Source organism: Tachysurus fulvidraco, chromosome 13 (assembly GCF_022655615.1).
Source record: "Tachysurus fulvidraco isolate hzauxx_2018 chromosome 13, HZAU_PFXX_2.0, whole genome shotgun sequence".
Taxonomy (NCBI): domain Eukaryota; kingdom Metazoa; phylum Chordata; class Actinopteri; order Siluriformes; family Bagridae; genus Tachysurus; species Tachysurus fulvidraco.
The window spans coordinates 23574840-23587368 of NC_062530.1; the positions used below are offsets into that span (position 1 = coordinate 23574840).

Genomic DNA, 12529 nt, shown 5'->3' on the forward strand with positions numbered 1-12529 from the left:
ATTAAACAAAAAACACATGGACTGGATCTAGAATTACAAACCCTGACACTCATCTGCCTTCATTACGATGTGTATTGTAGAAGCAGCTCCCGGATGCCCCCGGTGGTGTGATGACGGTACTGCAGCAGCACCTCAGTGAGATGACAATGCACTCCAACACAGAAGGCAACCTGGACCACATGTCGAGCTCAGGTGCTACATCCAGACGCACATAAACATGCATTGTTGAGGTTCTCATTGCTACCCAGAGGGAAATTTATACTGATATGGAAAAACAATGGCTACAAAACAACCACTTAAGCTTTAACAACATCGCTAGATAATAAAGATAAAAAAAAGAAAGAAAGGTAAAAGAAACAAGACAGCGTGTGTAGTTAACCCAAACGATAGGGCAGTGTGTTTTATACATCACTTTGGTGATAACAGTTGTTATTTATTAATGAAAAACACTTTTATAACATTTATAGTTCAGTTTAATGCTGTGAGGCTTCAACGAAACAAGTTTGTTCCTGTAATCACCTAGGTTTAGTCCACCTACCTGTAGTCACCTACTGTACATTTTCTCTAGAAGCTAGCGAGACAAAATAAATGCAGCATGTTACAAAAAAACATCCTGTTTTTCCCCCAGATTTTTTTATTTTATTTTATTTTTTTTTTACCTCTGAAAGTTACAAAGCACTGACAATGGAGATTGTCAATAATAAACATCACTTCACAGAAAACATTCAAACCAGTTACTCTGAAGCTTAGCGTTCATCTGCCATATACAGTAAATCCCTGTGTGTTATTATTGTAGAAATATAATAGAAATAATTTAAAATAAACTTTAATCATTAATATGTGATTTTTATTACATCCAGAATGACTGTCTGTGGTATAAACAGTAATAAAATACAAGGCTTAGTAGATACACACAAGCATTATTTAGACCCAAGCTGCTCCTTTGTACTTGGCAATTCAATATTAAAATCATTAAGAGGATTGATTTTTCCTTCAGCACTCTAGCTCCCTGCTTTATGTTCACTTGCTTCACAAAGTGCAAACTGCCTCATCAGAGGATAAAAAAAAGGCTACATAAAGTGTACAAGCTCAACATGGAGGAAAACATATTGTATCCATGCTGTCTTTATTGTGCAATGTGAAATTGTGTTGGACATCGGATGTACGGATGTGTGTGTGTCCTCAGGTTCTTACGAGCAAAGTGAAATTCCGTCTTCATTAAGACAATCGAGATCTTCTCCAAGTCTTTCTTTCTACAACCACAGAGGCAGATCGATGGGTCAGTCCGTACACCAGATATTCACTAATCCCCCTTTTATACACACTGAGCTCACTGATTACGATTACTCTGCTATTACATTCTCTTTACCGGTAATAATCTGTTTAATCTGCTAGTAAATGATGTTTATGCAAAGAATAAACCAGAACTGAGTGTGTGATTATAGGAAAATCATTAGTTACTATCAGGTAATGTGAAGGATGCTCTAATCCTGTAAAGTCCTGAAGTGTTTGAATACTCTAATATTACACCAATTTGCCAACTTCTGTTTTTTATTCATTACAAATACATAATATACTCTTTATCCATATATAGTATATAAATATAGAATTACATTTAATGGTATGGAACGTTTAAAACAAATTACTTCCTGTTATAGGAGCTATAATATATACATCCACCCCCTCATGCTGACACTGGAGACTCCTTCCATAAAGGTTATAGAAACATTCCCAAGTAGAAAAGTTCCCCATGTCAATGATTATACATTTGTCTTTGGTATCGAGTCCTGCTGAACGATCTGTTACTAACAATAATGCATCAAAGAGACTACATTCATTAGTATGAACCTGTGATTTACCCTGCAGTTATTGGCAATATTGTCAAAGCTGCAGTTACAGAAAATATACAGTATCAGTATCTCCTACATCAGGTCTATAAGGGGATGCGTTAGAGTTGAGCTGCATGATCTATCTTTTGTTTATTTTTTCTCATACCACATAAGGCTTTCGAAATGAAACCTCTAAAAAGAGACTTTTGATGAATCGCAACGTTCATACGAGCTGACAAGCGTGAACAAGTTTGGTCAGAATAATGCAGAGTAGTTTCTTAACAATATAAAAAATATTCTGCTTAATACCTTGTAAGGTATATTAAAATCGCCTTAGTAATAAATATATGAAAAATCTCAGTTTTGATCTAGACAGTAATACTGAATTTCCTTCCCTTTTCCCAAAAGATGCGTACATGCAGGACTGGGAGGGTCAAAGGGCACGACACTTGCATGCTTTTCTGCCCCGTTCATTGTCTGCCCCGTACTCCCCTTTAGAGGGCATCGCAGAAGGAGTTGAGGATGCCGAGGATGATGACAATGGATCGCTGTGGTCAAAAGGTCAAACTCCAAATGGAGAGGACGTGAATGAACCTGACATGGCTCCCATTATTCATTTAAATGAGGATAGTGGCCCAATCGGGATCCATTGTGATCATCAAGGTCCCACTGTCGAGGTGGATGAGGGTCCCACGGAAGAAGACATTCAGCAAGCCATGCGTGTGGAGACCTATATTTTGGGTCTTCTACAACGCTATAGCCTCAACCAAACACTCTCCTCTACAGAAGTCCTCGGTTGTGCTCCTGATCACTGGCAGGAACTACATTCTTATCCACCTGACTACTGTGATCAATCTGAAAATTCAGAGTGGCAAAAATGGGAAATCTTTAGTGATGAAAATACATTACAGGATAGGTACTATCTAGGAAATGAGACTGATCTCTTCTCACAGGCTTGTAAAGATCCAAGCTCCTCCATAAACTTATCCACTATTGTGGCTGATATAGATTCACACTGTATTCATCATCCCTGTGTTTCTTTACCTTTAACTTCTGAATCTCCCAAACAAGACTGGAAACCTACATCTCTGGAACTGGCACATCAGCTGCCCTTAGGCAGACTGTATCAGGAGGAAAGATGGTCATCGGTCGGGCAGAGTCATATGAAGACAACCAACCAGTCTCGATCTGAAGGTAGCTTCCAAAAGCAAGGATTTACCAGTGAACCAGAGCATAGCTATCATACAATGGGGTGGGATACAGACACACACAGTTTCAGTGAAGATTATATGTCCAGTCAGAGACCCTGGAGCTCCACGGTGGACCTCAGTCAAGAAGAGAAGGCGACGTTGCTCAGAGCAGAAGAACGACTGCTCAGAGACACACACCTACCTTTTCAGATCAGCCCATATTTGTGTAGTAAGTACACTGAGCAGGACCACCACATTGGGAACGATTCAAATGCTAGAGGAACTCAGGGAGAAGGATCTGACTCCAGTTTGAGTGAGACATGTTCTCCAGCGTCCAGCTCAAAGTCAAGTGACTCAGATGACAGTGGGGGCCTTGTCTGGCCTCAACAAGTGCCCCCATATGTGCCTTCTTTCTCCCAGAATGCACCTACTGCTATAGTCAGGATCAAAGCCTCGCATGCACTAAAGAGGAAGATCCTGCGTTTCCGCTCAGGCTCACTAAAGGTCATGACCACTGTATAGTCTTGGGCATTTGAGATTCATTTGGTATATGCTGTGCATCCAGTGTTGGTGTCTGGTGTTAGAAAGTGGAATCCCCAAAAACCCAAAGCTGGATTTTAATATATGTCCAAATTCTGACCTAGTTGAATGTTATGGAAACTACTGTACAATTTACAATGCTGGCTAAGTATGAAGATTTTAGAACACACAAACACACTTTTGGATTCTCTGGATGAGTGATCAAGACCAAACTGACTTGACAAATATTCCTGACTTATGAATATTTAAGCATGTGCTGGATGTTATGGTACAGCACTAGGTATTGTTGCTGCTATGTCATATCTAAGTGTGTTCCCTATGGATGTTGGCAGTTGTAGCCCAAACGGGTAAAGCCCTGGGTTGTTGTTGGGGATTAATAAAGGCCCAGTAACAGTAGTGTTGGTTTCTTGAGCAAGGCTCTTAACTCCCTCTGCTCCTGAGGTGCTGTATCATGGTTTATGAAGCTGAGATGTGCGAAGAAAAAAAATTCACTGTGCTGTAATGTATATATGACAAAGAAAGGCTTCTTCTTCTTCTTCTTCTTCTTCTTCTTCTTCTTTTGTTATCCCCCAACATAATAATGCTTTGCACAGTGTTTTTGGGATAAGCTCTACATTAATCACAACCTTGCGAAGGAAGTTAAAAGACAAAAGAATGAATGAAGACAAAAGTATGAGGATCACTAGTCCTAAGATGGGCATAACACTGACCGATACCATGTTGTATCTTACTCAAAACATATCGCTGAACTTGGATAATGGCTAAAGATAGTTCTTCTCTTTGGTGCATATCCTAGATGGATTAACTTCAGGAAGCAAGAAGAATTGTGTGTGCTTCGATTCAGACTTTCTTTAGTGCATTTCATATGAAGTGGGCCACTGCGGGTAAATAACCACCTGCTCTACTTTCCCCCCATTTTTTGTACTGTTTATCTTTGTACTATGTAACACTATGTCAAGTTAATTCCGAATGTTTTCTCTCATAACCTTCTTTTGTAAAGAATGTAATGACGTCCCCTTGACAAGCCATATGGAGTTTAATGTTTATGCTACATGAGATCTCCTAACAAGATATGCATTTTGTTCTTAAGGGTTGCAAATCTCACATAAGCATGGATTTATTATTGAATTTAATTACTGACCTGAAATCTTCCAACACATCTGTATGTGTTTCATGTGGATCCAAAAGAGCAACTCCAGTAGCCTTTTGCTGTTGTCGTGAGATTTTATTTCCTGCCCAATCTGGACTCCCTGAAGTTGTTGCTACTGTAGTAATGAGTAAGAGGTCACCTACAGTAAAGCCACTCAATGTTATTTATTTGCAGGTAGAAGCTCTATGGTGTGTGAGACATGATCTCCAAGCTCCAGGTCAAAGTTATATGACTCATACAATAGCAGGAGCCCTGGCTGGCCTTGGAAAGTTCCCTCATGTTTGCTTTCTTTCTCACAGAAAGTAAGTTGATGCCCTTGACTAAACCGTCAGCAGAAAGTCCTGAAAGTGCAGAAAATCAAACTTAGCTGGAGTTGCTCTTTAAGTATGAGCATGATGCCACCCGATGTATCGGTTGAATGTAAGTTGTTGCTATCTTGTGATAGCACTGCAGACCTCCATGTGAGAAATAGCCATTCTGAAAGCTGTAAGAATCTGTACAGTTAAACATAAAACAAATGTTTAAAACTATTTCTGTGAATGCGAGCTGTCACAAAGTTTTGTACATAATGAAGTATTGTCTTGCCTGCTGTTTTTATTCCGGCATCTTTGCATTTTAGATGCAGATTTTTTAAGTATTTGGAAACGCTTTCTGATTCCCTTTTACTGCATGATGATAATAAAGCTTTTATATTATCAACCCTTTTCATTACACATCTTGACAATGAATAGGACACAGTGTCATGGAAATGCTTCTGTCAAAAAAGCTGTCAGAGTCTCAGTTTAAAAGCCAACAGAGCCTGAAACAACCTTGCCTGCCCCTACCCTTATGTCTTGGGGTGAGATTTTAAAAACATGGTTACACACATCCGATCGTGTCTGTTTTGATCTATGTTCATGTCAGTGGTGCAACTGAACTACAACACTGATTGGTTATTATTTTTATTGTCTAACCTGAAACCTGACTTGTGCTGAAACCTTCACATTCACACTGAGCATCTACACAATGAACAGAATTAAGTTATGGCAAAATGGCAAAAATATCAAATTGTCTTTGATTTATTTTCTATGCAATGTTGCATATTGTACTAATTTAAAAAAAAAAAAAAAAAAAAAAAAGGTTCTTTGATTGTTTTACAGACCTGCCTCTACAAGAAACCTTTTTTTCTAAGAAAGAAAGAAAGAAAGAAAGAAAGAAAGAAAGAAAGAAAGAAAGAATTTCTAAAATAAACAAGTCAGATATTTAAAATATAAAACAAACATGCAGGATATAATATTTTTTATCATTTAATTCATTTAAAATCCTTTTCCAGAGAAACTTAAGTTTTATCTAATTTTATATACCAGTGAAATTAAAGGTTTGCTCAGGGGCCCAGAAGTGGACACTTGGTGGACCTGGGATTTGAACTGAATGATTATTTTATATGATGCTTGAGCTTGATCATGACCTCAAAATGCATCTTAGAAATATTTTAACTCTTGTAATGCTTAGAATAGATCAAGATTCTCACCACACTTTTGTTATATTTTTAACTGTAGATACTTTTATTAATATTTTCACCATGTATTAATATTATGGGCTGTTTGATGCAGATTCGTGACTTCAGTGCATTTGTGTTCCAGGTCGTAGGTGAATAATTATGTAATTCACTTTAATATCTGAGTATATGAGAGGCAAACAAATATTGTCTTTTAGCTCATATATTCATATTTATGATTATTATTTTATTAGTTTTTATTATATTTATTATTTATATCATTTTTTATTATTTTTAAATATCTTTAATCTTTTTTTTATAAATCACAATAAAGATGCAATTTATCTTCATTTTAATTTTATTTCTTTATTTCTTTATTTTATTATGTGATTATTATTATTTATTGCAAGGCTGTGTAAGTGACACAAATAATAATGTAAACATATAAATATATGTTTAAAATTATTTGTACAAAAGGAATATGCCTCTGAAAAAACATCTATGCACAAGATAAACAGAAATGCTGACAAAAAGAATATTTTCTTACACATTTAAAGTTAGAAACATTTTCTAAGAAGAATTTAATTAAACTGGACTACAATAATATGTGAGCAGCACGTATGTACATGACTGTATTTTAGAGAAAACAATGTTTATGCGTGGTTAGTGAAAAATTAAAGATTTTAAATCACTTGAATAAGGCCATAAAACACATACAGAACATTTGCATGCATTTTGGAGTTAGAAGAAGTGTCAAAGCAGGAGCCCGAGTTTGCTCAACATCCTGTTTGCTGTGTGCTCATTTTGTAATCTTAACCGAAATTGTAAAATGTCTCCTTTTAATGCGCTAATGAAGTTAAGATTCCAGTTCAAACCAATCTGAAAGGTGGTTATGCTAGGTTAAGTCCGCAGACGTACGTTCGTAAACCTTATAACTGTTAAAGATAGTGTAGCTGAATACATTGCGCTGCTAGTCACTGAGTAATATACATTAAGCTGAAAGACTGAATAATACATTAAGCTGTGAGAGTAAGATGTTATTAACAGAATGAAATTACTGTAGAACTAAACTAGAACTGAGGAAATATTTATTAAAATATATTTCTTTATTTATTAATATCTATATGAATCATTTAAATAATATATGGCAATATATTCACATATTAGCTGCGTTAAAATTAGCTGCATAAACACATGAACTGCATAAACACATAAACACATTTGTTTTCATTTCTTCATGACTTGACATTACCTACAGTGACACTCAAGTCAAAGAGAACAGCAAAATGATTTGAAATTACAAGCATGCTGGAACAGTTGCTGGAGTCGACGTGACACACCTGATCAATGATTTACAATTATTTATATATAAATTGTATTGCTGGAAGAATTCAGCCAGACGTAGGACTTTCATCATCCATTTAGCCATCTATTTTTCAGACATCTGTTCATCCAGGCTTCCATTGATGGTTGGGTGGATAGATGGTTTGATGTATGGATGGATAGATGGATGGATGGATGGATGGATGGATGGATGGATGGATGGATGGATGGATGGATGGATGGATGGGCAAATGGATGATATTTAGGCAGGTATGATGTATAGAGTGATGTATTGAGAAGATCTGTATGCTCCTCGACTGTTGCTCCGGTACATCATTATAGCTCAGATATTGCAGCTCAGGTACTGTACTCTCTGTGAGACCCACAGACACACTTGCTATTTGTTTATCTATTTCTGTGTGTGTGTGTGTGTGTGTGTGTGTGTGTGTGTGTGTGTGGAGCAGAGCAATGTTTTGGATCTATTTTTTAGAAAGCTCTTTTTGACTGAGACCTCTGGTCTCTCCATAGTTTGTGTCGATGGTGCTCTTGGTGGTTAATGTCATGCTTTGTCCTCGAGATGGCTCCTCTGAAGCAAAGTTGAGTACACTCTTCAGGGTCTTAGTCAAGCTTTCCCTAAACCCTCGGCCCAGGCAAACATAGAGCATCGGATTCAGACAGCTGTTGAAGTAAGCCAGGCAGAGAGCTAATGTCTGCGCCAGGTGAAGGTTTGCCTTTGTTTTGTCCACTGCTTTAGTCCATATAAGCATAACGATGTCAATGATATGAAAGGGAATCCAGCACACAAAGAAAGTGATCACTACAGCTAGGATGACCCTCAAGGTATGTGACGACCTCTCGTTTTTCTTCTTGTGTGCCCTCTTGTACACTGCCCAATGGCTGAAACTGATTATAAGGAAAGGTAGAAGAAAACCAAACAGGAAACGCATCACAACCATGGCCCAAGCATGCACCTCATTTAAGTAATGGCCAAGACACACTTTCTTCGACCCATGAACTGTTTCACTCATGTGGATGAACTGGGGAATGGTCCCAATTAGTGCTATCACCCAGGTACCCAGACAGACCCAACGAGCCAAATGCGGCTGCCTCCAGTTCTGGCACCAAGCAGGCCGAGTGACAAGGAGCCAGCGGTCCAAACTGATGATCGTTAATATCAGCACGCTGCAGTACATGAACAGATACAGTAGGCCATGAAGTATTTTGCAAGCTAACGGACCAAAGGGCCAGTGCAAATCTTGAGCCAGTGGCACCATGAGCAGGGGTAGGGATAAACAGCACAGAAGGTCAGTCAAGGCCAGGTTCAGAAACCACTGGGCATTAACTGAACGGGGCATCCTGAATCCAGTCACCCAGACGACCAGACCGTTGCCAGGGACGCCCAACAAGAAGACTATCGCATAGCAGATCAGCGCAAACCAGTGACGCCAACCGAGCACGGATATGTCAGTTTTGTCGAGCAGCGTACAGTTTTTTTCACCACCACATGGGTCTGTTAGGTTGGAGAAATCATAGGTTGTGTAGTAATCATCATATTCACCCATTTTATCTGTGAGGGGAAGGACAAGAGCAGAAAGATATTTTGTGGTTTACATTTTGACAAAGTTTGGTGTAAATGTTAATCTGTTCTTTATCTTCTGGAACATCTCATATGGAACAGGACAAGGTTAATAAGTTTAGACTTTAAATGCTTGGCACTATGATGGATCCATGTCAGTGGATTCATCTGTACCTTTAGTTACTGTGCAATTTAATTATAATATATTTTAAGAACTTATTTCAGGTACATAATTAGAAAAAACCTGGACTCAGCCACAGACATAAGAGCGAAGACTTATGAAAATCATCTATATAATCTATATAGCTAAAATATAATTTATATAATTTAATAAAAGAATCGATCTCATCTATATGAATCAATATCTTTCCTTATTACCTTAAAAAAAAAACAAAGCCCAAATCAAATCCTTTCCTTTTCCAGGTTTCCTGCTCTCAGGATCTGTTACTTACATTTAGATGAACTGCAGAAAGTTGAATAATGTGGTTGGTTGAGTTTGAATGTGGTATCAGGATTTTGACAGGTTCAGGCTCTTGTGTGTGATTTGCAATCTCTTCTTGTGTTGTCTTCTGCAATTTGTATATATTGAGCCAGAAAGGAAGTGACTACGTCTAAAACTATGTCAAACAGCTTATTAACCTACGCCTTTATTGCACCACATACCAACAGAGACTTATAAATAAACTTTTTATATAAACATGTATATAAACTTATAGATTTGTATGTGTAAAAAACTGAGAGAAAATTATTAATGTGGGCTGAAAATAAAATAAAAAATAAATAGTCAATAAAAAATGGTAAATTTACCTTCTTGCTTAGGTAAAAAAGTAATAAGTTAATTACATAATAAAAAAATTATATATTATCATTTCACTATTACTGATCTGTTCATTGAGAATCTGTTCATTGCTTCCACAAAGAATTTATACTTATATTTATAAGAAAATATTAATATTCCTGTACAACATTGTTTAATAATACTACTACTAATAATAATAATAATAATAGTAATAATAATAGTAATTACTATTACTATTATTATTACTATTATTATTATTATTATTGTCAAATTAATTGTATTTGTATATCATTTTTAACAATAGACATCATCATACAGATGCTTTTCAGAAATATATTAATCCAGGATAAACAATTGCACATTTTATCCCTTACATGTAAGCCAGCGGGCATCGGTGATGCACTGGTGAGTAAAAACTCATCCCCTTCTAGGCAACACCAGATAGTGCAATTAAATAATTTCCTTTCTATGTGTAAAATATGCTCAAAGTGTAGAATCGTTCAATCAGGGAAATTATTCTGGATTTAATATGAAGTCGATTTTGTTAAAGTCAGAAAGAACTGATCACTGCAGACTCAAAAGAAAATCCACAGTAAACCCAGGGATATACAGTCTGTTCCTGTGGAGCCATCCTCAGCATCAAGTGATCAATAACAACTTAAAAAAATAAACATCATCTGTTATTTGTTTGTTTGATCATTTCAAATACATTTTGATGCACTGTACTGAAAATAAAAATCTTAGCAAGTAAAATGATTGTAAATATAGACGCAATGATCTAGTAATTCCTATACAATCATGACTAGATGCTAGAAATGCTAGATTTTGTATATATTTAGGATATTGTACTGTATCCTAAAGTATAAATAAAGCATAAAGTTATCTTGTATTGTGATTAATCTATAAAATAAAAACTAGCTAATTTGGGATTTTTATTCAATGAAGAACAACATTTCACTTAAGCCCTTATATGTTTTCTATAAAATAAAATAAAAAAGAGAAAAGAATAATTGATTTATCATGTATTAAAGCAGCAATGACAATTTATTTACCACTGGCTCGAGCTCTGGATGTAGTAAAATAAGCTAACGCTATCAGACCTGATATTGTGTAGCTGGTAACCTTAACAGTCCTTCATGGCTACTTACACAAAATGCTTTCACCATGCTGCGTGTTTCTCAGATCACATTTACACCAATCAGTTTTGGTGTACTGTTTTGTTTGGAAACTCAAACTGTGGCTTACAGTTAAGGTTATTTTATGTGTCAAGAGTTAAAGTAAGCAGGGTGAGAGCTAGAGTTTTTATCCCTATAGTATCAAAGAAATGATAACAAAGTCAGACAGTCACCAAACAAAAAATATGCTGGTATTCGAATACCACAAAGTACACACAGAAACTATTTTGTCTTACGCTTTTATTAACGTTTACAACAATTTTATCATAAATTATTTTAAAATAAAAAAGACACATTTTACATACGCTTAGGTTGGATGGATTGATTGATCAATATCGTTTTGTGACAGAACTTTCATTCATAAATTCACCCCGTCTGTGTTGCGAACACAGACTGTGGTTGCGATTGCGGATCACTAACGTTTTTGGACCATTGGGGTTTTCCGTGGCCTGTGACCCGATCTGACGTCACCTACCAAGGAGGAAAACGAGTTGCTTGGCGGTGTTTTTTTGGCGCAAATTTGAAATTAACTAACTAATGTACAAGAAGATATGAAACGAAAGCAGACTCAAACTACACTCTGAGTGTGTTTTCGGAAGCCTGCACCTAAAGCTACAGCAGCTTCGGGTGACATTTCACCCACATCCCGAGTACAAATGTATTTAGAAAGCTTTGTAAACTACCAGTTCATTCAGTTCATAATATTCTGCAATGAAAGAGTGTTGGTGATAAAACTGAACAAATGTTTATTGTTCACTCTTAAATGTACATTGAAAATTGACAGCTGATAAAACCTGTGCTCCAGGTCCCATATTCATATAAAATTTAGGGCTAAATGTAGCTCTTAAAGGTATAAAGTTCACCCAAAAATGAAAATTGTGTTATTTTTCAAAATATCATCTTTTGTGTTAAACAGAAGAAAGAAATTCATACAGTTTTGGAACAAATTGAGGGTGAGGAAATAACACAATTTTCATTTTTGGGTGAACTTTACCTTTAAGAGCTACATTTAGCTTTAAATGTTATATGAATATGGGACATGGAGCACAGGTTTTATCAGCTGACTGTCTTTTGTTGCTTATAATAAATTGGAATGTTGATAACACATAAGCAGTCTTTAATAATGCTCTAAATTACATGTAGATGCATATTTTATGCATTAGTGAGTCTGGTGGTGCCTATGGGGTGTCGCTCTAGGATGGGTGAGTATGAGGCTGGGAGTGGGGGGGGGGGGGTCACAGTATACTCACTACAAAAAACTAGACTACACCACTGCAACAACCTCCTAATCAATACACAATTATCAGACTGTATCTGACTGTAGAAAAGACATTATTCATAATAACACACTGGTGTTTATAACAGTTTATAATCACACTCTGCAGTGTTACCCAAATGTGGATGAGGTGCACTTTTGAGACTGGTTCCTCTCAAGGTTTCTTTCTCTTCCGTCTAAAAGATTTTTTCTTG

The 12529-nt window shown here is 36.5% G+C and overlaps 2 protein-coding genes across 2 annotated transcripts in view; one reads left to right on the forward strand and one right to left on the reverse strand.

Moving 5' to 3' along the window:
* Positions 1 to 5764, forward strand: part of LOC113652391 — a 10978-nt gene extending 5214 nt beyond the window's left edge. Inside the window, exons 2-4 of the mRNA XM_027161394.2 lie at positions 81 to 192; positions 1187 to 1279; positions 2238 to 5764. Coding sequence (XP_027017195.2) covers positions 81 to 192; positions 1187 to 1279; positions 2238 to 3541 — 1509 coding nt within the window. The 3' untranslated portion in view covers positions 3542 to 5764. The remainder of the gene's footprint in view (positions 1 to 80; positions 193 to 1186; positions 1280 to 2237) is intronic.
* Positions 5765 to 6736: 972 nt separating this feature from the next.
* Positions 6737 to 9691, reverse strand: c5ar1 (complement C5a receptor 1). Its single transcript, XM_027161796.2, has 2 exons — positions 9538 to 9691; positions 6737 to 9076 (listed from the first exon to the last, which is right to left on the reverse strand). The coding sequence occupies exon 2, from the start codon at positions 9069 to 9071 to the stop codon at positions 7989 to 7991; it is 1083 nt and encodes a 360-aa protein (XP_027017597.2). The 5' UTR covers positions 9072 to 9076; positions 9538 to 9691; the 3' UTR covers positions 6737 to 7988.
* Positions 9692 to 12529: the final 2838 nt, after the last annotated feature.